Source organism: Ornithodoros turicata, chromosome 2, assembly GCF_037126465.1.
Source record: "Ornithodoros turicata isolate Travis chromosome 2, ASM3712646v1, whole genome shotgun sequence".
Classification (NCBI taxonomy): domain Eukaryota; kingdom Metazoa; phylum Arthropoda; class Arachnida; order Ixodida; family Argasidae; genus Ornithodoros; species Ornithodoros turicata.
In genome coordinates, this window is record NC_088202.1 from 129667632 (window position 1) to 129693477 (window position 25846).

Sequence of the window (25846 nt, forward strand, 5' to 3'; positions counted from 1 at the left end):
TTTTTGAATCGGATAGTCCGCAATTGATGCAAACTACACAATGATAAACAGTCGCGTCCGAAATACCGATTATTCAGACAAACAATTCAACACGTCAGCCTGAACAGACTGGAAGACAGGTTGCTTTATCTTGGAATTATGAAATTTTTATCTTGGTTGAGGAAGGCCCGGCTAGCATTAAACCCCATAAAAAAGTAACAACAATACAGTGAAGGAAGTAACAAATCGATACCTGCCGTCTGCACGCACACTGTATCACGAAATTGGCCAAATCCGGCGGCCATTTACTCAAAATCGCCGCCAAAATTTTGGCACGATTTTCGGGTATGTTATGGAGCTATCCTTCCCGAGAACACAGAAAGAAAATTGGAATGGACAAATGGGACTGGCCATCGGGCCCGCTGCGAGCCTGGGGAACACTTAGAGCAGAGGTGGGTTTGGATAGGGCCTCAGTATAGAAATATTGGTGTATGGGCAGGGCACGGGCCTAAAAATCTGGCCCATGCAGTGCTCTACCCCTTCTCAAGAGGCAACTACAGTGCCAAAATGCGCATGACCTGTGCATACGTGCACTGTTTGGTTTGTTTGATAGCTGAAGAAACTCGGGACGGGGGACAAGACAGCCGTTTCTATAGAAAAGCGCTATCACGCATTTTGTTTTCCCAAATGTTCGCGTAAGCCAGACGGACACTTGGTAGTTCGACGAAATGGGCACTTGGACCGTATGACGTGCAACCCATTATTTGAGGGTGAAATCCATACCCGACCCCTAAATCCTCTGACAAGACCCGCCACCCGCGCTCTACCAGAAAATGAAATCCACACCCAACCGGACCCGACCAGCAGGGGCTGCGGCGCCTTTGTTTACTTATTATTTGGTATGATCTTTTCTCTTCGTTGTTGTTGCTGTAGCCGTTGCTTGTTCGTGGCCGACCCGCCAGCAGTGCTTGTGCCAAAAACGCTGCCCGCAACAGTCTCGCTACCCGCGCGGGTGTCAATAATATCACCCGCAACCGACCCGCTACCCGCGGGAAACTCCAAACCGGGATCCGCACCGCAGGATAGAGCGTGTCGTGCAGAACCCTGCCTGCACTACGCCTGAAAACTCCGCACTTCGGCTTTCCTCTTGATCAGCGTCTCACTCTGCTTCACGGAGAGAGCGGTGTCGTGTGTACGCGGTTGCTCCTCTCTGGCTTTGTTGAAGGACGCTCCTTCTGCTGTTCAAACGCGCCCACCACGCCTGTGGGCCCCAACGTGTGTGAGTGCATGTGTGTGGAATTTTGAGTAGCAAGCCGTAGCCATCTGGCTGACATCTCCTAACCCCTATGTAGAAGAAGAACCGAGACCCGACACAAACATTCAGCTGTCGAGTCTCATGAAGTCTGTTGACGTACATGCCGCACCATGTGTTGTCGAATCCGAACCTGGCACGGGCACGTGCGAAAAACGTAAAGCCCGGCCCGACAAGGCCCGCGCAATGCTCTAAAGGGGAGTGCGAAACCCTATCGAAATTTGCTAGCAGTCCTGTGCGAGCGCACCGGCCTTGAGTTCTACTATGAAATAATGGGAGCGCTTTCACGACACCAATCGACAGCAACGAACGTCATGGTTCAACAGCGTAAGTGTCACTGGCAAGAAAAGCAGGGATGTTTTGCAACGGGATGTTGCAGTGTCATATGACCGTCGACAACCCCGCGTCCTTTCTGGATACTGCTGCCTCTGACAAAAATCGCTATTCAGCTCAACTGGAGTCCCCCGATACTCTCAGGGACACGTGATCCTGTGACACCACGAAAACTGAAAACTACGATTACTATATCACGAATAGACACCTCCACGGACAGTCTCTGCGTATCGGGTGAAAAGCTTTAGCCCGCTGCTACCGATCAGAGCAATCTTCATCCACGAGAAAGCGAGGTGGTAACGGCGGTACGCGACAGTCACACGGCATGTTCGAGAAATGCCAGTAAAACGTAAACAGCAAACGCGAGACAACGAAATCCACCGCGCAAAAGCAAATCGGGGAAAGGAGAAAATCTAAAAATAAAGGAAACACAACCCAGCTCATAGGTCTCCGCCTGTCACGTGGGCTTGTCGTGTCCTCCAATCAGAGACGCGATGGACTTCTTACAAAGTCGGAGGAGTGAGGGCCCTCCTCACTCCTCCGACTTGTGGCGCCATCTATCGCAGAAAAAAGTTCATTTTTGAGTTGAGACGTATGTGATATGTCCTCTTAAGTACATATGTCTAAGCAACTTGTACCCTGCCACCAAGTCGATAGCGTCCTCAGCCGGAATCAAGCCCACAATCTGTAGCCAAACATTTGGGAGTTTAAGTTGGTGGAGGGGGTCTTGATAAATCACTGATTGTAAAGTACGGGTAGATTTGGTCAGACAGTGGTTATCCTTTGCAATGTAGCCATGCTTGTTTGCTCCGCCTTTGTCTGGCTGCCCTTTTCTGCTTCGATTAATAAACTTTCATATTACCCTTGTGTCCTTGCGTTCGAAATCGGCTACCATATAAGGGCAACGTCCGTATACAAGTACGACATAATAGGGCCTCGAAGGCGAGGGAGAGGCCACTACGGGATCTTACAGGATGACTGAGACAGCACAGTTTCAATATGAGAACTCAGCAGAAAGAAATCATTGTAGATTACATTTTCTCACATCATTTCAACACAGTTTCCTGTGGCTCACAGGTTAGAGCTCAGGTCGGATTCGTGCACAGTGCAAGGCTTGGGGCCAGGTTTGTGATCAATATTCTTTCACATCCTGTCGGTATATATATAGTATATATATATAGTGTCGGTATATATATATAGTATAGGGAAGCGTGATAAGTGTGCGGCTAAACAGCTAAGTTTTCGATGGATGAGCCAGGCCCAGGTAAACTCTCGTCGCTTAGGACACTGGCTTTCTGACTGATAGATGTGTAGGATCGTGCAGTCCTTTACCACATGTACCGTGCTTTACTGATGACCGCCTCATCAAATATGGTTACGATATATACTACACCACAATATATTTGATGCAATATAAATTACTTCAAAGAAAGCATCTACAACAGGTCCAGCATCTTCACTTGTTATCTCTTCACGATAAGCCACCCGACGTTTTGATTGATTGATTGGTAAAAGAAAAAATGGAGATGTTAGTCCCAAGCCATTGGTTACTATGCTTAGGGCTCTTTATATGTAAAACAAATGGAGGAAAGGAGGATGGGGAAAAAATGAAGAGAGGGAAAACCCGACGTGCTCTTGCCTTTCTATTCCCCCTGTTCTGTACCACTTAGCTGGTGTACTCGTACAAGTGGCAAGAAGTTTGGTGATAATGCGCTTTCTGTTCAGGCTGCTGCTTATCGCTCACTATTTAGCATGTAGCCTGTATGTATACAGCTAGCTTGTTGAATGCCAGTACTCAATAACAAGCAATGGAAAAACGTCGCTAAAGTTGCTGGTAAGGACGAGAAAATAAAACCTGCAGTAAAATAAAAATTACAGCATCCTTTTTTTGCACGAATATTCACCAGCGAGGACGCGTGAAGGTGCGAACACTATTGGTGTTCGAATTTCTAAAGAAAAAAAAAGTATATTATGGAACAGCTTGATTCGAACACACAAAGTTTTCCTTGATAAAAAAAAAAGCAGTGGTGCTCGGCACGTATCATGATACCTGATAACAGCGGGAGACGGTGCATTTCTAGAAGTGATAAACAGTACAGGTGATCCTGAGATTATGGGAGTAACTCAATATCCTGTGAAATCAAGACAGGGTGGAATACACTGTCTGTGTAGCATAAAAGGTGGTGGCTATTTCTGAGCAATCTACTTGCCTGTGTGGCAGCATGTTGCTTGGAGAGGGGGGGGGGGGGGGGCGGCGTCCTCGACCCACTTCACAGGGAACTGTCCCGACATTTGTCTTAAAGCATTTGATTCAGGGAAAATACTCAGACAGCACAGACAGCGGCCGGATTCCAACCTCCCTGTCTCGGCATGTCCCTGTCAAGTCCCAGTCTCAGCATGGAATCCCAGCATAAAAGGCCACCTCACATTTTAACACATAGTGAGCCCCAGCTCAAAGAGGGCCGCTGAGAATTCAACAGGGTTCGCGAAGTAGTTCGTATTTGGCTCTGTTTGAAGCTAACGGTCCTGCTGAAGCCACTTTCCGAAATTTGGATAGGTTTGGTAGGAGAGTACCTGCTCCTGATTTGCTCCTGAGCGCTAAAGTCATGAAAGTTGTCTCTTCCTTTGCCATGACCTACTTTGTGAACTTTGTACAAACAAAGTACAGGTCACTGCTCAGCATGGAGACGACACTGGTGGCTGCTGTGCTGAAACTGCTCTCTGGTTTTGAGAAATTGTACACAAACGAACAAGCTCACTTCAGCCAGTAGGAAGAGTCACTGCTGCTGGGACGTGTTTTCTTTATTTCCTTGGTAGGATGCATGGTTTCTAGCCGAGCTGATTTACTCAGATTGTATTAACTGTCACATAAAACTTCAGCGTCAATTTTGTGTATTGTTTTTCATGCACTGTAGTCGAAAGCTTGTGGCATCGCGAAAATCAGGGAAAAGGAGCAGTGTCATAGTGTAGAAGCCCTGTTTGAGCTCGTAAGCGAAAGCGTTGGCTTCTATGAGGAAGGTATAAAAGAGACAAAGTGCTCCTACCCGATGTGACTTTCTGTCTGAAGAGCACGTGACCTTCCACTACCTCTAGTGAGATGTTCACAACACATACATAATACACCGCAATATTTGTCTGGCATTCGACGCAATTACATGCTATGAGGTAAATAAGGAGAATTTCTCCAGCTTGCATAATTTCAGGTTGAGGATTGACCTAGGTATCTCACTGACAATTTAATATACTCTACATGTAGTAGTACCTGTCGCTGTTTTCGGAAGTGGCGGCTAAAACAAAATTTGAACAAGAATATGGCAAGGATTTGTGTGATTTTCAGGGCGTGTGTCACAAAGGTAAATCTTTCTCGCTCAAAGCTTTATACATAATGCATCAGTGTACCACTGCACCATGCATCAAACTTAATTATGTCGGGGTGTAACAAATCGTGCAGCCAAAATTTCAGCAACCTTCTACAGTGTCCAAAAACGGAAGATAAGTCGAGTGGCCTTTTCTTGTTAGGCATTGAGGTGCTGCTTCTACCACCCTATTTCAAAACGCGAAACTCGTACGTCTGTCGTAATCAGGTCTGCGAAGCGTGGCATATCAGCACGCTCACACTTTTTCTTTCCCCCGTATCTGCCGTGGACTGCTTCAATTCCAGCATTGCAGGTACATGACGGCGCGAGAAGTGGCAGCGAGCCGAGCCCTTGATAGCCACATCTCGGCAGGCCCGTCGGCATGACCCGTTTGCAGCAGGGATCGGAACCGAAACTGAACCCGAACCGAAAACCGGAAAAAACCGTTATTTTCTGACGAACCCGAACCGAACCGAACCCGAACGATTTTTTTGCTTATCCTGAGCCGAACCGGAACTGAACCGAAAAAAATTGATACGGTTACCGGTTCGGGAATCGGTTCAGAGGTGAATTAATTGTACTACTGACCGACCTTTTTTTTGCTCACCTGAACGGTTATCTCACACCTTTCTCTTACAATCGTGTACGGCGAGCGTAAGCTTGCTTGCATGTAGCAAAATTACTGCCCGTGGACCGGTTAAACCGAGGCCGAAAAAAGTAACTGTTCCAATCCCTGTAAATGCCCCAACCGCTGACAGATTTTTTTTTTGTCTGTGTATGTGCAGGGGTGGGGGGGGGGAGGGAGTTCTCCCTGAGCCGAACCCGAACCGAACCGATATACCTGAACCGGTTCAAGCTGGTAATTTCGGTTCAGCGGAGCTAAACCTGAACCGAACCAATATGCCTGAACCCGAACCCGAACCGGACCGAAAAAAATACCGGTTCCGATCCCTGGTTTGCAGCCACCGTTCAGCAGACCATTCATTCTAGCTCACCATACTACTAGTAAGAAAATTGTGAGGAAGACCCAGTGTAGGGTGTCTCAATACTAGCTCCCCCTGCATACACACACAGAGGGAGATGTTGCGGTTTAATCCGACGTGGGTCTCGTGGTCACGGGCCCATATTTGCTATTTTTGCTTTTCGGTTTTAGTTCAGTAAAAAAGAAGCGGAGCGGGCGTCTCGTTCTTCCTCCACACAATTATGGTGCCGAAACCCGGAAACCCAGGCCGCCTGTTCCTCCGCCTTCCCTCCGAACGCCATCTCGTCGTGACTTGTCATGGAACACTTGAAGCGTACAAGAGGGGGACTGCGTGCCACTTGACGTGCTCCATGACACGACTCTCTGACCGGCTGGGGCAGCAGGACTCGTCCGTCGAAGAAATTGAAGCTGCCTTGGCGTATTTGGTGACAAAATGGCAATCGCTCTACGACCTCGATAGTAGCATCGTGCAGGAAACCCCCGAAGATCAGTGAGCTGAACTTGACAGTACTCTGCAGAACGAGGAAGGTATCGAGAGGATTAAAACAAGGGCAAGTCCTAGGCTTCGCCAGCAGCAGAATGTTGCACCTTCGGATCAACAGCCTACCTGCGGGGCAAAAATATGGCAGCATATATACAGGAACGGTAACAATTCTGGCAGCATTTCGATGCCACAATCCACTCCAACCAAACACTGGCTCCGGTCAAAAAGTTTAAGTAACTGGTCTCCTACCTCACTGACGACGCGAAGCATTCCGTCTGAAGCATCAGGATCAGCAGCGACAACTCGGACTCTGCGGTCACTCTGCTCAGACACAGGTGCGGTAGACCGGAACTCCTTACGGCGGAGCACATAGACCATTTGCTTGCTCTTCGTCCCATCTCGAATTCCCAAAACATCCCTCAGCCCAGACGTCTTCATGACGATGTGACCATTCGAATGGCAACTTTGGATTCTTTGGGGCTAACCAAGGACAAATGCGCAGCCACCTTGTCCGCGCACACCACAGCTAATGTGCAAGGTTTTGCAACCCCGCGTCGTATACGGTGGCGGTTCATCGTCGAACGAGCACGTTGGTGGGGCGGATGGTCGGAACGCTCCATCGGCACCGTGAAGGCTGCTCTAAGGCGATGTCTCGGTAGAAGCCGCCTTACCTTCGAGCAACTAACAACAGCCCTATGCGCGATGAAAGCTCTCGTAAATTCCCGCCGTTAGCCTACGCAATGTAGGGTAACGGGCGGGAATTTGACTGGAGTTTGGAACGGGCGGGAACGTGGCTGATGTCGAGGAACTCGAGCCCCTCACGCCAAGCCACTTCCTGATAGTCAAACAGGCCATCTCTCTTCCATCTCACAGCCTGACGCGGAGGACCTCCGGCACAACTTCAAAGGAATTCTGAAGGCGAAGGAACTCTTCTGGAAGCGCTGGAGATCCGAGTACCTGCTGCAGGTGAGGTCCGCCCACGTGACTGCGTCTCCTGCGCAAAGTCGTTTCAACGAGGGAGACGTGGTGGTGCTTCAGGAAGATAATGTCCGTCCCTATTTTTGGAATCTCAGACGCGCAGCCAAGTTGATACAAGGGTTAGGGTACGTTTCGCCAGCGGCACCACCGTAAGCTGTCCAGTTCAAAGGCTTTGTCGCCTGGAAGCAGAGGTCTCGTCACCCGCGGCCGAGGATGATGTTGCGGATTAGGCCGACGTGGGTCTCGTTGTCACGGGCCCATTCGCCATTTTTGCGTTTCGGTTTTAGTTCATTAAAAGCCTTTTTCCTGTTGGAAGCTGAGTGGGCGCCTCGTTCTTCCTTCACAAGAGCTAATATTCACGCACCCTAACCTAGTGGCGACAACCGCGTCGTCATCGCCATCGCAACGCCCGCTTTCGTTCGATTCAGTCGGGACATAGTAAGAAGAAGAAACTCGAACGGTATTGACGTGTTTCTTTCGGCTCCCAATTCTCTGTACCAAATCTACTGGATTTTACGTTTCATGTTTCATATAGTTACACGGTTGAGTTAGCTCAAGGGCGAGCCGCTTGTGGCGTCGCCCAATAGCTTTTCAGAAAACTGCGATTGATCACCTGAGAGGGCTGTGCATCCTGCTAAGCGTCGCAGGGAGGAGGACCACTTCACTGAGATGGAGCTGCTAGAAAGGTGTGGGAGAGTGGCTCTGGATGTAATAATGGCGATAAAGGCGGCCCCTTTCAAGTAGTGACGCGTAAAAAGAACAGAAAATCTCGCATTCCCGTGTACTTTCGGCCGGTGTATCCTCTACAGTTGTTTTGGACAGTTACCCATACTGTATTGCGAACGATATCGTTAAAGAGACGGAGGAGAAGATTCTACGTCATCGCATAACGAGAGATGGCAATCTGATAATTGTAGTTGCCTCTTCAGGATCCGGAACCAATTTCTTTCTCATGAAATTCGTGGCATGTGTGAAGGTAGAAATGTGCGTACCGACCTCTCTCCAGTAAAGAATAATCGATGTTCCGAAGTGGTACACGGAAGATCAGCTGCTATAGTACCTCCTTCTTTGCGGAGTAATACCAGCGAAGAGGGAAGTCGCTTTATCCCGACAGGGGGACTGCTCCTCCACGCCCTACACCAAAAGGAGCGTCATTCTTACCTTTCTTGCGGGCCAGCATCTACTTCGGGAGGTAGAGCTTGGTTTCAACTGCCACCCAGTTACAGACTACGTTCCTCCACCAGCACGCTGCTTTAAATGCCAACAGTTTGGACGTACTGCGAGGGATTGCGGGGGGAACCAAAAGTACAAGATTTGTTTGGGGGCGCACGATTTTAAGTCTTGCCCAGCACGTCGAGAGCCGCGGTGTGTGTATTGTGGAAGTCTGCATGTTGCATCCTTTAAAAGGGCATGTAGAGAGGCCAGGTGGGCCGCAGCAGCCCATCAACGCATGTTTGTTGAAGGTGGAGAACACATCAGATGATCTTCTGCGAGACTTAATCCAGAAATTGCAAAGGCAGTGGCTAAGCATCCTCCGCCGCAGCACAATGACCAACAGTATCATACGCAGAAGGGCAGCTCCTAGGCCAATGCCACGGAGACATGAAGGCAAGCAGATGTCCCGTCCTGCCCGGAGTATTTGAGAGAATAATGATAGGGGTGGGAGGCAGAGGTGCCTGAAAAATATAAATGAATGAAAGGAAAGAGGGGGGAGTATAAGTGAAAAGGCCCCCGTGCCACATGAGGTATATCAGGGACCAAATTCACTAAAAATTAAAATAAAAGGACAGAATAGTGGAAAGGGGGAGTGAGCATGGGAAGGAAGAGGGACTAGCGAAACCACAAAGAGCAAGCGCAACAAGACCGGCGGGAAACAAGACCCCATCAAACCCGACGTCCATTCAATCTGTGAAGATCGTCACCATGTTGATTCAGGTATGACAAACCCCCATAAGCGGGACAAGTCCCGCGGAAGCGGCCAGGCTCCTGCAGTGGCTGTTGTTTCTGTTGCATGTGGATTCGTGCATTCGAGCGTGTTCCGTTGCCCCCAACGGACTCCAACGAATCAGCCTAGAGTGAACGACTCGCTAAGTAAGCAACATGAAAAAAAGGGCCTTCTGGAGACGATTTCTAGTTCCCATGCTTCTTGCTGCCCTTCCTTCGTGCGATAGTCGGACTTCCTGTCAGCCACTGGAATGCTCGCTCTAGACGCTTCAGTTCTTCCTTGTATTTTCATCCTTCCTTCATCATCTTCACACAACGTTCCACGTGCAATGGGGTAGGGTACCGCACCACCGCGGTGAAACACCCCATCTCATCGTCATCATTTGTATTTGTTGTTGTCGTTGTCGGCGGAATGCCGCGCACGAGAAATCTACCTATACTTCATGCGCTTTTGGTGCTTGAACAACTAGTGCTGAACTTTCTAGTGGTAATGACAAATAAGTGTCCTCAAACTACGACTATTGAGTGGAACTGGAATGGGCTTCACTCTAAGCTAAGGGATTTCAGAAATTGTGCATCGTCATACCTTCCCGGTGATAGTGTTGAACGAACCACGAGTGCCTGACAGTGTCTGTATCTCGAACTATGTTACTCATCAGTGTCAGAACAACGCTCTGTGGGTCACGGTCGTGTGGCGCTTTGCATACGAAGGGAGATTGCGCATGACGTGATACGTCCATGGATGAGGATTTTGAGTACGCCCTCTGCTTTGTTCTTCTGGGATCCCGGAAGATAGCCGCGGTTGGCTGCTACGCTGCGCCCCGTGTTGCAATAACTGAGCAGCAATTCCTGAACCTGCTCGCTATGCTACCAGAGCCGCACATTGTTTGCTGAGATATCAACGCGCATAGCGGGTTATGGGGGAGCGAGCATACAAACGGTAGCTGGAAGACGTTAGAAAAGATCGTAGAAGATATGGACATCACCGTGCTCAGTGATTGGTCTGCAACATTATTCTGTGGGCCCAGGTGTAGCAGCTGTTTGGACATTTCATTATGCTCTGGCGGTTTTCCCTGTCCACTATCCTGGATCATGGGCTGCGATGCTCTGGGAAGTGGCCATGTCCCCATGCATATTTCCCTCTTTCAGGGACATCTGCTAAAAGCAATGTTAGCGTTACTGATTGGCGTTAGTTTAAATATGACACGGATGCACTTGACGAGCTCAGCTCTGCAATAGCCAAATGTAAACACGTGGTCACGAAGTCAATCCCTGCACTTTGCACCAATTATCAATATTTATCAAGACTGGAGAAGGTGCTACAGGCCGGACTACGCTACTGTGGAGAGTCCCCCCAGGGCACTGTTTTGAGTCTTTTGCTCTTTAACATTGTCATGGGCCTCAAAGGCTTCCCAAGGGCGTGAACCTGTCAGTATACGCAGATTATGTATGCACATGAACAGTAGGAAAATCTCGTCCAGCCATACAAGCCCGGTTGCAGCGCTCGCTGGACGCCATCAGCAACGTCTCACTGGATGCAGTGATGGACATCTCAGTTGAAAAATGCGCGGTCCTCTCATTTACGAAGAAGCATATACATCGTTTTCGGCTCCATCTTGGAAGAAGCCATCTGCAGCAAGTGAATCACCATAAGTTCCCGTGAGTTAGTTTAGACCGCAGTCTATCGTGGCGCCGACAAGTGGACTACCTCGTTTCGAAGGCGCAGTGCTGGATAAATGTGCCCCACCACTTTGCTGGTGCTCATTGGGACAGTAAGGAACCGGACCTAGATGATGCATAAAGCGCTCGTTAGGGGATCAATGCTTTATGATGTACCGGTACTCCGTAGCTTGTCCCGGACCTCGATCTCCAAACTTCGTAGTACCTTGGCACGTAGTCTGCGGGTTTGCTTGGGAGTGTCGCGCTGCACTGACACACGCATGGTGATAGAGGAAGCGAAAGAGATCCCGATTGAGGTCCTCTATCAGAAAGAAACTATCCGGCATAACACGCGCTTCTTGGTCCACCATCGGCGTCCTCCTCTGGTCACAAAGACCTATAAGCGAAGAGACAGCAAAGTCTCTCCATATGTGTCCGTGAAGCGAATCAATACCTCCTTCGTTTCACAGTGCAGCATGTACCGTAGTTTCCACCTTACCTCCGTGAACACTCCCACCACCGGCAATCTCGACCTTTGTCCCCGGGATCAAGAACAAGAAAAAGGAAGTCCCAATTTCTGTTTTGAGGCAAGCGACACTAGAAAATGATGGACGTGGTATACACAACTCACACTGCTGTCTTCACCGACGGGTCCTCCACTGAAGAGGGTTCATCCTACGCTTTCGTCGTACCAGAGGAATCCCTGTCATGCGGGTATAAGCTTTCGCAGCGCACGTCATCCACCTGTGCGGAGCTCTACGCTATACTTTTTTTGCTGAGAAAGCTATTGGATTATAACTATCAACCCCGCTCCTCGGTGATCTGTACCAATTCTAAAATCGCCCGACAGTGAACAGTCTCTGTTCGAAATATCGGCGGCTCTCGTCCTGAGGCAATTCTCTTCACACTTCTTTACCGGTTCGCTGGATTTCAACCCGTCAACTATTGCAAGCAAGGGCATTCGAGTGTCAAAGCAACGGTGTGGACGAGTTGGTAAATACTGACATAGAAACATGCTCTTCGTTTGTCTACTTCATAGCCCGTTTCTGCGCCGTTTTCTTGTGTCAGCATTCGAGGGTCCTTGGCATCAATCGCTAATGATGTATTGCAACTTTACAAGCAACTCCACGAACAGGGGCACCGACTAGATTTACTGAGGATCCCGGGCCACATCGGCATACGTGGTAATGAAGACGGAGACTTAATAGCTGCAGCAGCCCACCGCCGTCGACATATGATCTCCGTCATAATGCCAAAAGGGGGATGACGGTCTTACCTGTCGGTGCTTGTACCCGCAAAGCCCGCCCATCAATGGCGTCAAGACATCCCGGAAGGATCCCCCTTCCACTCCACTCAGTAGATCCCACACTGTATTAAATAATGCCGTATAGCCTTCGTCGGAGCCTTATGCCTATCGTTCGTCGACTTCGATTATACGTAGCATTCACCCCATAATTCCGTCACAAGCTGGGTTACAGTAACACAACGCTATGCCCTCACTGTAATAGTACAAGTACTGTCCAGCACACTCTCATCAACTATCAGTTCCACTGTGCGCCCCGTCCTCCAGTGCCAACTTGAAGCCACTGCGACACCCTCACTTGCCCTTCCGCAACTATAGGCCTCTGGTTACCGAGCGCATCAACTACGAGCTCTTGAAGCCCTCATCACCTTTTTAGGAGCAACATAGGGCTCCTGCGTGAACACTGAACATTCATCATCGTTCACCATCTTCTCCCCCTCAAGCAATGGGATAGGGTGCCACCTCAGCGGCGAAACATCCCACTACATCATGATCACTTATTTGTTGTTGTTGTTGTTGCACCCTCGCAGTCTGGATATTGAATTCCAGAGACTTCGCTCCATCCGTCGGCGTGTAGAAAGAATGTCCCGTAGAAGAGGGGAGTACGGCCTCTACAAGGAGCCTGCCAACTTCGTTGTGTCATCCGACGTCATTTGGCGCGGCTAGCTGGCCAATATGTAGTTTGCAACCAATATGAAAATGAAGTGTATAAAATGGTCACCATGAATACCGAATGTCACAGCCCTGAGGGCTGTGGCATCTGTGCTTTAGTCGGACGTCTGTTCGAGGGTTTTTATCCCGCGAAGTTTGACTCGTAACAACAAAAATACTTTCAGCAGTATTGTGGTGCGAAAAACATGCACCCATGATGTAACAGACCACATCTATGACAGCGTCCCAACCACTTTAATCTTTCCCTGACACTTCATATAGTTCAAATGGCTAGAGAACCTCATGTACCGTTTACCGTGAGTACAGAAAACTCGTGTTCGTTTCCCCATCCTTACGCTTCTACAGAAGTCACCTGTCAATAGCGAATGAGGTGCCGAAAACCAAAAGTCCAAGGTATAGTACTGCTTGTACACGTTCACTGAAGCCCTTCTGTTGTCCACTTGCACCTAATGCTTTGCAGAGTTGTCAGTGTTTTAAGGGCTTATTCACTGTATCTCCTGTGGTGAGCTTGTGTAGCCTCTTGCTTCTGGTCAGGGTCTAATGAACAGCCACCGCACACAAAGATTGGGCACAGCTCCAGTAAGCTCCTGTACATAGCCTAACATGAAAACTAGCATTTTAAGGATGCCTAAAACAGACAGAACCGGCCTGCGCAGTAAACCAACAATGCAATTTCATATTTCTGTAGTTTTCCCGCCTGCATTCCTTTTGTGTAGATACAATATGGTGCACACAGATAAGGTAGAAGTGGTGCTCTGGTATCTTAGATACTTGACCTAGAAACAGCATCGGGGCTAGGAACTTATAGTGCACAAAATGACAGGATGTCCTTCAGAAGAGGAGGTACATCCACTATATACCTGTTGCGCTGGAGTTTTTCGCAGAGCCAGCTAGCGACAGACATGCAAACTAGTCCCTAGTTCAGCGGCCTCCCATGTGTACATTTTTGCGTAATTTTCCTGCCAATGGGAAGAAGCGCACGAGAGCGAAAACATCGCAATATTAAAATTTAGTTGTTATTCTTGTTAGGTTGTAGCCACTGGTACAGAAATCCAGAAGATAAACCTGTCTCTACAGCCTAACAAACAAGCCATGCGGAAGGTGTCGCAGCACCCGTTGGATTAGTGCTGTTCGCCGTGTGATATCAATGTTTACAAGATTCTCAATGGAATGACTCCACCGTTACCTAGGACTCAGACAAGACGTTTCACATGTCATTTGGCACACAGCAGCTGTGATTAAGTTCGGCAACAAATATGTCAAAGAACGTGATTCTAGTCTTGGAATAACAGACGACGGAAACGAGTTTTCACGTTTTAGAATGACACATACGTTGTGAACCTTTGAACAGGCAAAAAGCACAGCAGCTTAGTAAGATGATTTTACCAAGGGACCTCGTACTGATTGATAAAGGGCTTTCTGGAATTCAAGGCCGTAGTGAGAACAAAGATGCAATTCTGCTGGTGCCTCCAACTTGCGGGAATTGCGGGACACCTACTCTTAAAGTTGGCTTAACCTGCGAACTCGATGCCCTTCATTGAAGCTATACATTCCGTCTGCTTTCCGTAAAATATCCATTAGTACTGAGGGTTTGAAAAAAAGTGTCCACATCTAGGCATGACGGCAGAAGGTTCCTCGATTGTCCACAAGTGGATTGGTAGCTTGAGACCGTCACACTTTTTTTCCTGAGAGACTTATTTTCGCCGTGTTGGCTTCATGGCAGAATACATTGACGTGTCTTAATCGTTTAATTACGTGAAAACTAGGACTTCCCCAGAAAGTGTCCACATTGGACATGAAAGACTGGCCTGTCTTGTGCGCTATGCAACTTTATGCGCAGTTGCAGGAGGTCCTATTTTTTTCCCACGACGAAAAAAGTACAAGATATGCCTGCGATGGCTTTCAGAGTATTTCTAACCAAATTATTCGCGCTGTGTTGTTGCGTTGCCGGTCTCGTGGTATAGTGATCGCGTTGCGGATTTGCGTTCTTGGGTTCAATACTTCGTGCGGTGCTTTATTTTTATACACATATCATATAGTATTTTTTAATTCATTTCTTAGAATTCAGGTACACTTGCTCATAAAATTGGCTTTACCTGCCTGCAGATCACTACCGTAGGCGCGACGTAATTTAGTAGTTTCAATAAGATAGCACAGTATACTGAGTGTTACACACAGTGTCGTCCACACCTGGAAGTATGGATTAGTTCCTGCCTGTCCCGGTAGAAGCAGAACGGCTGAGCATTCGCCAATATGACTCTTTCGTTAACTAGCTTAACTTGTGTAATTGCAGTTCCTGTGTGTCGGCGACAGCCCAGCAGCTAGGTGGTGGTGGTGGTGGTGGTGGTGGTGATAGGGCTTGCCGTTGTCGGCCTCACGTATGTGGGCAACGTCACGACTCACGCCCTGGGGGAATGTGCGTCCTGGGCCGACTTCTAAGGGAACTGTGCCGAATATGTCTGAATGCGTCTGAGGAAAGCTAGCAGCTAGCAGGAAAGCTAGCAGCTAGCAGCAGCTAGCGCATTGGTACTACATTGGTACTGATTGACGAACAGCAGGTCTGCAGTAGCGATCTCTGGACGTCCCTGTCTACTCTTTTTTAATTGCAATAGAAAATATTCTCGAGTACATCATTCATATTAATTTCCACTAAAGGTTACTCTAAGGCCATAGCTGCCTTTGCATCATGAAATTGTTCACAAATAGACCAATCTATCTACCGTGGCGTCGCTCATGATCATAGTCGGCTCCACCAATTATTAATATTAAGATCATGTCTTTCTCACGCGGACCAATCATTTCGCTTCACGAGCTTCTATAGCGCGATTTTTGATTTCGCAACGACATTCAACCAACAGAAAAGGCTTGATGCATATTTCAATTCTGAGCCACGCGTTGCGTTCTTTTTTTTTTTTTTTTATCTGCCCCGCGTGCCCACAGTGTAGATGACGTTAAAAGTTCTCTGTCTTATCTCTCCTCCTCGTCCCTCCCCGAATTTTTCCTCCTCCCATATCCTCGTGCAAATCTGTCAAGTCGGCTTTCTTGCATGGTTGTCTGCTACCCCGCGAAGCCGGCTTTCCGTGTCGTGTCCCTGGATTCTGGTCATGTTTCATGTCTAGTGCGCAGTTTTGAAAGTAGCAGATACAAGATAATGACTACATTGCTAAAGTTCGCATCCATGTCGAACGTGCCATTCAGTGGGTAAAAGTTTATACGTTCTCCTGAACGGAAAAATACCTGTAACTTTAACCTCATGTGTGAATAGGACACATAATTGCTGTCGTGTTCTAGCTAACTTACACTTCACATCATCAAACAAATGACTGTTGACTAACATATGATTTATTTTGCACAATACTGCACATCAGTAAAAATGGCAGAAAGGTCCTACACGGAGAAATCACATCAGGCCCAGCACGGCCGACCGCCGGAGAACTAGGAAGTTATTCGTGTCTGGGTGCCCGTGGAGCTTGTGTCGGGAAACCGCAGCGCCGCCTGGTTAGTGCAACAGGCCTATACCCTCCAATTATTGTTCGAATGTTTCAGACCGTGTAAGTCAGGAATGCAGGACAATTGCTTAGTAATCCCCGCTAGCGTGAAATATTGTAAACCACCTTCATGGAGCCAAAGCTGCTCTCCAATGTCTCGATGTGTACATCTTGCATGAAGACCTTGATTCCCATGAATATGTGAAGCAATGCCATGATCCGAATATCTATGATAATATCGTGAGCCCCTTTACCAGGACTAACTTTCCATTATCACTGCATGTCCAAGCTTGGACACGTTGGACATGACATGGACACATATTGGACGCTTGTCCATGTGCATGCATCTTTTGTAGCACCGGATGTTGTTTCATCAGTGCTGCTGCAAGCATCTTTTCCTGGGAGCAAGGAGAAGCAGAGATTATAATTATACCGGTTAATGCTAACACTGCTAAGGTGCAAAAAGCATTACACCTCAATAAACCAAATACGTCCCAAGAATATCCTGGGGAAGAACTAAATTTGACATTTGGATATCCCAGGGACATCCATGTGGACGTCCAGGGGAGCAGACTTTCTTCCTTACTTTGCAGTCCGTGGCACGTCCGGGGAATGTCTGTGTTGAATATCGGGACGTGAATGGGACGTTTGCCGTTTCATATCCAATTAGCTTGTATACTGAGCCATTATGCATTGTTATTCAGTTTTTGATAGTTATCTGTCCACGTTTGGATAAATAGTCTACATCTTTTATTTGGAGAACGGCATTCGACCGCTGCATACAACACTTATCGGCAACACCGCGTGACCAGCGTATCCCATTGAGAGTGGGGAGGCAGCTTGGACTCTGGCACACACATAGGTAACGGTACTACCTATGGAGGCCTATTATCTTAGGAAAAATCTTCCCGCGAACAGCACCGCAAGCGATACTGCCCCGACGACCCTTTTATCGGCCGCGCATTCAAAGACACGGCCCACACGGGGGGTGGGGGTGGGGGCACCACGTTATCCAGGGGCCCTTATCCACTATACGAGGGACCGCCTCCCTCCACCGCTTACGCAGATTTGAAGGGAGACCAGACCATGGACCTATAGTAGCCTCTTTTGACGTACTAGATGGAGCACATATAAAATTATTGTTGTTGGACTACAGTCATTAAGTGTATAGTAGGGTGAACTACGCTTGTAACGGTGGAGACGTCTTTGGAAAATTCGTTCGTCTGCCAACAACCCCGGAGTATAACCGCTGATACTTCTGGCGTCCCTTCCTCACAAAGTATTGTTTTTGATTCAAACTACGTTCCATGATGTGATTACTGTGCAAATAACGGTGTAAAACCAAAATGTTTCTTTCTTTGCTTACGTCATTCCAGTAAGCATCACGTGTCCCAGATATGTGCGCAAAATATCACGCGCCGGGGCAATTCCTTTTACATCCTGCAGATGTCCCTGGGAGATACAATGTCAGACGATTTTCAGCATCACATTGTGGACGTCCACATAACGTATGGTGGACCCCTTGGACATATGTGGCTTGTGCAACTTTTCTGAGACGTCCCTGGGATATTTCTTGTTTGCTGGGACATTTAAGCTACAAATGTAATCAACAATGTTACCAGCAAAGCTTGCCCCCAAATGTACCCCTTCTAACAGGAAATATGTTGTCAAACAACGTACACAAGCTGGACTGTACATGTATGTTATGACGGTGTGCACTACCAAGGAAATGTAGCGTAACACCTCTTGCAACGTGCAGCACGTCAAAGCGATGATTCACAGATGAATGAGTGTTTTTCATGAAGGACTTCCCCTAATCGTGCCTATCGGAGATGAGCATGCTGACTGTCATCCCTTGCTGGCCAAAGTACGCGAGCACCCTTTCAAGGCCTGCTGGTAGCTGGAGTCAACTTCAATGGACTAGAACAAAATGGAATTCGAGCCACGTGATAACATTACATCACAACTTGAACACACATCACTCACAGACACAGCCGGCTTTTAAAGGAATAATAATGCTGCAATGCAAGTTGGATATGGGCAGTTCTATGGTTGAGAGAAGGCTGAGCGTGATCATACAGAAGCGAAAACAGACACAGAGTGTCTCAAAACAGGAACCCTCAAGTTGTTGCTGATTCCAGCTGCTGTGACTGTTTCGCCTTCTGTGTGCCCAGGTTCAGGCGTCTTCAAACTCATGCAATTTTGCAACCAACTTCTCTGAGGAGCTGCATAGTTTTACATACAACCGCGGACTATAGGGCTCAGCAGCCCCATATTTGTCGTTCACATGTTCATATTGTGTGCAAGCCGTAGTGCAAGTTCCTCCGTACATTTACCTGCAACTTCGGTCCTTTGGTACTATCTTCTTTGTCGTCGTCGAACGAGGTAGGTGCAGAATTCCTTTTCAGCGACTTTTCTATCAGGCCAGGACTTTTCCATCAGCCATCAGGTGAACGAACCCGTAACATTCTGATGCAAAATGCTTCGAGCACACACGACTGTTACCCTGATAAGTTCAGAGCACTCAACCACTGGTTTCGTGTTACCCAATCATGCACAAAATCATCAACTGGTAACTTGGTACGAAACATCTTCAGCCTGACGATTGCTGGCGATTGCGAAACCGCAAGCATGTCAACAAGCCAAGAAGAGCCAAAGCGAAGCTGGCCGTGACGTCACTAGTTTGAGCGCATGATCAGACGGCAAACCAAAAATTGATTGCTCCGTAAATGCAGGGTATTTGGCCAAACTCTTTTGGAGGTGTACTCTGTGGGCACGAACCTTTGTGCCTGCTGACTTTTGTTGTGGTCTGTCTCAATGAATTTTCCCCAGAGCTGACCTTTAAGGAGGCATGTGACTTCGCAGAAAAAATAACTGACAAGAGACACGCCCTGCTTCGGAATGTATTTTCGAACGGTGACAGTGCCTTCAGTGTAGGTTTTATGTAACATGCATCGAAACCGTTTCTCTTACGAGGAAATTAAAAATTCTCTCAAGAGGAAATTCTGCCCAGGCAAATTAAAAGCGTTAGTATAAACACGAAGAAAATTTAAGGACAGCATCAATGCTCTCGGGACATCGCAAAGTGTAAGCTTTCCTCCCTCCTTTTTATACAGGGTGTCCCACCGAAAAAGGGCCAGGGGCTAAAGAAAAAACTGAGAGCTCTACACAAATGAAACCAACTGTACGTGCTTGGCAGTTGTGTGGTCTATCCAAAGATATTGTTTTCATCGCCCGTTGTCAATTAATTTGCGGTAATTAACTTTCTAACTTTTTTATTTTAATTATCGGTTTTAGCCCTCAGATGTCAATGAGGAAGTTGTAGTACATATCGCAAACGACACAACTGAAGTGGTTCGAGGTTGCTTTGGATTGGGGTTTCGTTTTTTCCGGGGTTTAAAATTTGGTTTCAGATGCCGGGCGGACCGCAGATCTCTGCCCACAATCCGGCACCCGCGCGGGACGATTCCAGAGCCCTCCGACGTACATTGACCTTGAGATTAGCGTTTGGGGACCATCCTTGGGCCACGTCACACAAGAGGAATAAATTCCACCTGTTTCAAGGCACACCTACCAGAGTGCACTGCAATCGTCGCGCGTCAGCGCTAAATTATGGGGAGCGCTCTGTGGTGCGCGCGGCTTCTGAAACCAATTTTTAAACCCGAGAAAACACAAAGCCACAAGCCATCGCAACGTCGAACCACTTCAGTTGCGTCTTTTTCGAAATGTACTACAACTTCCTCATTGACATCTGAGAGCTGAAACCGATAATCCAAAAGTTAGCAAATTAATTACCGCTAATTAATTGACAGGGGGCGATGAAAAATATATTTTTGGCTAGACCCCACAACTGCCAAGCACGTGCAGTTGGTGCCATTTGTGTCGAGCACTCCACTTTTTCTCTAGCCCCGGGCCCTTTTTCGGTGGGACACCCTGTACAGCTGGATTGGATTGGATTGGAAAAGAAAGAAAAATATGGAGAGGTTAGTCCCGACCCAGTCAGAACTGGCTACTCCAAAATGCGTTTGTTGGTAAACAAAAGAAACAAAGAAACAAAAAGAAAGAAAAAGGTCAGCTACGAAAAATAGGACAAACAAACAAACAACCAAGCAGGATAAAGCATAAAGGAAGACGGGGGAAAGGAAAGGGGGAGACGTTCGACGCCAAGAATCACTCACTGCACAATGTCAGATATAGTGCGAACACAATGTCACCGAAGTTTTCACATAGTGTCCAGCAAGTCCGAAGCGATAAGAAAGCTACCCTGTACAGCTACCCTACGTGGTTCATAGTAGTTTCATAGTAGTTTCATTAGATCCTGGTCTCGCTCGATTCATTTGCTTCCCGTTATGGAACATATCTGCCTGATTGTGTTATGACACGAAGAACCAGTAGATCATTCAAAAGGAAAGCATTGGTCATGTTGATAATCAAGGCCAGGATGAAACGAAAACAGCAGTTTTCAGCATATATAGTTTTCTACCTCTCTTACTCTTGTAATTATAGAGGTGACTGGCTATATGTGGACATGTCCTCAAAATATTTTTTTCCACTCACTGGGGCTCTCAGATGAGAAGCTTCATTCACATTTAATGAAAGCTTCGGACTCATCCGTTCAGCCGCGAGTAACGCGCGAGGTGCTTGTGAGAATTGCGGAAAGCTTTGCAAGAAAATGGTAAACGTAAAGCTGTATAAGCTTTACTGAAACAGAAATGTAACAACGAATATATACGAATCGTAAAAAGCACTATGCGAATGTTCATATTACAGAAACATCAACCAGTTTTCAACCTGTGTTGGCTCGCAGTTGCTAAGCTGGTCCTCTGGGTAACATCGAAACGCAAGAAGGCCCGGTCATCTATGTTTGTGACCATAGCTAGGAATCACACGTTGATTATACAATAATCTCCGTCGGGCAGAAGTAAATGCATTAACTTACATTCAATCTGAACGAAGTAAAGTAAAAATAGCAACATGTACTGCGTTGTAACGATATCCGCATGAAGCGCAGCATTTTACAATCACAAGTTTCATGAAAACGAAAATATTTATAACACCCATAAAGCAACCTATAAATGTAGTGCAACCAACGTAATCTGGGAACACCATTTGACAGATAGCCAAGTATCCACGAGAGGAGGCATTTTCACGTGTTCGTGTGGAAAGAAAGAAAAAAAAAAAAACAAGCCTCTGGTTAAACCCTGGCTCGCGGACCGTCCTTTGTAGAGGACGCAGCACTCGTAGAACGAAATGGCTTTTATTGGGGCGTTGTGCTTTCTCACGTCGGATGAATCCCTCAACGAGTGCTCAAGCATTAAAACCGTCACAAACACACTCGCACTACTCGCACTACACCTCGAACGTATGAATACGTTCGAGGATCCAGGGCATGAACGTCGTCACCCGGGTATAGACTTCAGGGAGACCGGCTACGCCGCGACGCCTGCCGAAAGATAGCACTCCCATGAGGTAGAAGCGATCGTTGTCTCGACGGACGAAGGGACTTCCTGTGCCGATCTGTAACGGTAGATGTTCACAGCATGTAAAACACATATGTTGTTCTGAGCCGATCTGCACGCTTTGCGCTTTTGCGCTTTGCGTGAGCATGTTCTGCCGTACTGAAACTGAAAAAAAGGGTACCAAGCATGCAATATTTAGGTACCTTTTTGGAATGGGGTAGGGCCCTGCACTCAACGCTGGGAAACATCCCACATCATCATCATTCATTCATCTATGTTGTTGTTGTTGTTAAGTACCTGGCAGGAATCATTGTTCCTTCCGCTGTCTCCTGCACAGAGGTAAACATGTGAGATCGGGGGCCGTCTCTGATATGCCTTCTTGCACTCAGCTTCACTCCAGACACGTATATCGGCCTCTTTCAAGACTCCGCTGTCTTCATCATGAGGAAAAGGGCGAGGAGAGAGAGCTGACACAGGCACTTTCGGCGAACATTGTGAAACTATGAAAACTACATCAACTGGGAGCGCCTTTCGTTTGTCGTTTTCACAGCAGGGAACGAAAGCCTTATCGTGGCTGACTTGTTTATCTTGCTGTATGAGGATCACATCACAGCAGATGTTGAGATCACTCGAACGTTGAATTAACCCGCTTGTATATTCTAGCCACAAAATGAAGGCATATATAGGGTGTGCAACTCTCAGGACATCGTTTGTTGGCAGATACATGCGCAGTGGTTAAGTGTTTAACGCCACAAGGAAGAGGTATACGTGGAGCGGTGGCGTGGTTTTCATGTAGTCTAGTAGAGCGTGTTCCGTTTGAGGTGACGGTTGCGCATTCCCTCTATCACGTGGTGTGGTTTCTATCACGTGGTATGAGAAAGTGTGCTGGGTGAAGTGGTAATGTAATGGACGAGGCACTTTCGACAAAATAACGTACGTCCAGCAAAAAAAAAAAAAAAAGCCATTGTAAAGAAATTTAAGTATTGCTCGCGTGTAGTCTTTGTTGTCAGGGGCGCCACGTCACAGTCTTTCGGAAATTCAAATGCAGCGCGTGCTATATGGGCAGTCGTGGGCAGCGTCAGCAAAACTGTACGTGCAGCTCGAGCTAAATACTTTATCAGTGTATATTGTACAACTCTGGGGCACCAGCAAAAGAAGCAGCAGAGTTATTGTCCTGTCAAACGTAAGACAAGGACGGCACAAACAGTCATTTCTACACACTCTTCGTAACGAACGCTGCCACTGGGAATACGACGCTTGGCTTCCGATGATTGACGATTACTAAGCTTGAAGAAAAATGATAGACTTACTGAGACCTGTGATAAAGCCAGTTACGAAGCCATGGTATCCAGTAAGGTCTCGACTGCCGAGGTCATCTCCGAACGGCAAGCAGACGGGTCTTACAAACTCGCTGAATGAGACGTCCCTGGGATATTTCTTGTTTGCTGGGACATTTAAGCTACAAATATAATCAATAATGTTACGAGTAAACTTTGCCCCCAAATGTATCCCTTCTAACAGGAAATATGTTGTCAAACAACGTACACAAGCTGAACTGTACATTATGTTATGACGGTGACTGGCTCCTCAAGTGTCAGGATAGCGATGTCGTTCTTAAATGTCGGGCGGTCGAAATCAGCGTGCCTTTCGACACCAACAACGCGGACATCGATGGGGTTGAGGATAGCCGTCGCTGCGGGCCAAGTTGTGGACTCCGAGGCGGGCAGTAAATTGTGAAGGGGGAATGCTGCCGAAAACATACCTAGTTAGACTGCCGAAAACAAACAACAACAACTTTATTTTGAGATGATGAATGGGGTGTTTCATCGCCAGGGGCGATAATCTACCCCATTGCTGGTGTTGGTTCCTATATAATTCACAACTTTCCTATGGTTGTGCGAAAGTATACAACATCCTTTCGCACAACCATAGGAAAGTTGCAGAACGTTGTGTGATGTCTGTGAGAAACTATAAAGCTAGAGAGTTATTCGTATCATAAGGTAGCCTGAAGGAGGGAAGCTCCTTCAGTGCATCGTACACAACCAAGCTTTCGGAACTATCGGAATTGTTGGCATTGGAGCATCTGGGCAGAGGTCTTGATGTCAAGACAGCTGCCCAAGAACTTGAGTCAAGAAGAGAGTGGGGTGGAATGAAATCAGGATCCATATAGGCATAAAGGCACAAAACAGTAGGCCAGATACTCTTATGACCTCTTTTGGAATGGACAACCGCAGACATGGCAAATGGGATTGTCATATTGTCTGGGACTTAGGTGCTTGTTCCGCGCCACGGACCCACGCAATGAGCCACAGTGACAATGTGGCGTGATGTAACGAGTGCTCCTTCGCATGGTGCCGAATTGACACCTCCAGTGTTAACGTAAATGGCTGCCTGCAGATAAAAAAAAAATATGTAAGGAAATTGAGTTAGACTATCCCAGAATACTTCGACTTTCCCGCTTTCGAGTCCCAAGGACGAGTCTAGTGGGGAGCTACAGTATCATGTACCTACCATCCATGGCCAAGATCCAGGGTCAGACTCGCGTCCTCCTACGATACGGCCCCCCGTGACATTGCTCTTGCCGCAGTCTGGAGTGAAGAAAATGAGTTCGAATTCCCCCAAATCCTGCCTCTGTTTCGAGTCCCAAGGACGAGTCTAGCGAGGAGCTACAATACCATGTGCTTACCATCCATGGCGAAGATCGAGGATCATACTCTCGAGGTCCTACGATAATGCTATCCCGGAAACTGCTTTCGCCGCAGTCTGGAGGTGCAAGAAAGGAGTTACTGACAGTTTTAGGATACTGGTGCCAGTCATTTTTTTAAGCCTATGTCTAATTTTCCAGATTGGTTACATGATCATAAATGCGATGATCGCTTAACGTTGTCGAAAACTTAGCTCAGACAGACTTTGATCTTGGGTTTGTCTCTACGACAAGGCCAGGTCACAGCCACTGTTTGTTAACCACGGAAGGTTGCTGGAACTTGCCTGTAAGGCTAACTTGCAAGAACGGTAAGCTCTTGATCCAGTATTTCTAGTTTTGAAATTATCCTGCTTCGCCCGATTTAGACACACAGTTGGAGTCCATCCAGAATTCGTTGCACATTTCTTTCGACTAGAACTGCACACTAAAGCCTATAGTACGGTGAAGCTGAAGGCAGACGCAAGCACAAACTAACTATATCTATTGGGTAGTTCCGTGTCGAATCTTTGTACGTATCCCCAATTTAAAAAGTAACGGAGTATAGAGCACTAAATACCCATTCTTGAAAAGCGTTTAAGATAGAGCATTAAATACTTTTAAAATAACTCGTTGCGTTTAAGCCCCTTTGACGCCGCAGTTGGAATTCGCTATGAAAGAAATACGAAGAGCGTGAAGTTGAAAATGGCACTACCAAAGAGCTTTATTAGCTCTTAGCTTTACAAAATTACTCTCCGATAACCTGCCCCGATATCTTTAAAAAGTAATTGCTCCCAATAGTGAACAGGGAGCTCTGCAGACCTGAACGGGGGGGGGGGGGGAACGTTCACCGTTCACCTGCATAACCTTGAGGACAACACAGCGCCCCATGAGCATGACCCAAACCCGAGGAGCTTCAGGCTACTCCTTCCGAAGGGAGACGCTGAAGCGTATGTACAGCACCTCCGTGTAGAAGTTCTACAAAAAAGTATTTAAGTTCGGTTACTAAATACTGAACTTTGAAAGTATTTGCAAGACACCAAGTTACTCGCTAAAGTATTTAAGACAGGTAACTTAAATACTTTACTCAAGTTGCTGTACAAGTCTGCTCCCAGGCTCCTGTGTGTTCTGTACGACCGGGAATAATAATAATAGCAATAACCATTTAATTTCATAAATGAGCCAATTTTGTATTAGAGAGCCGTTGAAGAATCAGG

The 25846-nt window shown here is 47.3% G+C and overlaps 1 protein-coding gene across 1 annotated transcript; it reads right to left on the minus strand.

Moving 5' to 3' along the window:
* Nucleotides 1–21839: 21839 nt before the first annotated feature.
* On the minus strand, nt 21840–24766 carry LOC135385028 (proclotting enzyme-like). Its single transcript, XM_064614205.1, has 7 exons — nt 24754–24766; nt 24636–24712; nt 24461–24580; nt 24226–24340; nt 23260–23394; nt 22247–22278; nt 21840–22007 (listed from the first exon to the last, which is right to left on the minus strand). Exons 1-7 carry the CDS (start codon nt 24764–24766, stop codon nt 21840–21842), a joined length of 660 nt encoding a protein of 219 aa, XP_064470275.1.
* Between the last annotated feature and the right edge of the window lie 1080 nt (nt 24767–25846).

What these genes read in the sequence shown, in the direction of transcription:
- LOC135385028 (XM_064614205.1), bottom strand. An exon ending in CTGGATCTTGGCCATGGATG is followed by an intron (nt 24,341 to 24,460) that starts GTAGGTACATGA and finishes TTTTATCTGCAG; the next exon opens with GCAGCCATTTACGTTAACAC. An exon ending in GGAACAATGATTCCTGCCAG is followed by an intron (nt 22,008 to 22,246) that starts GTACTTAACAAC and finishes CTACCGTTACAG; the next exon opens with ATCGGCACAGGAAGTCCCTT.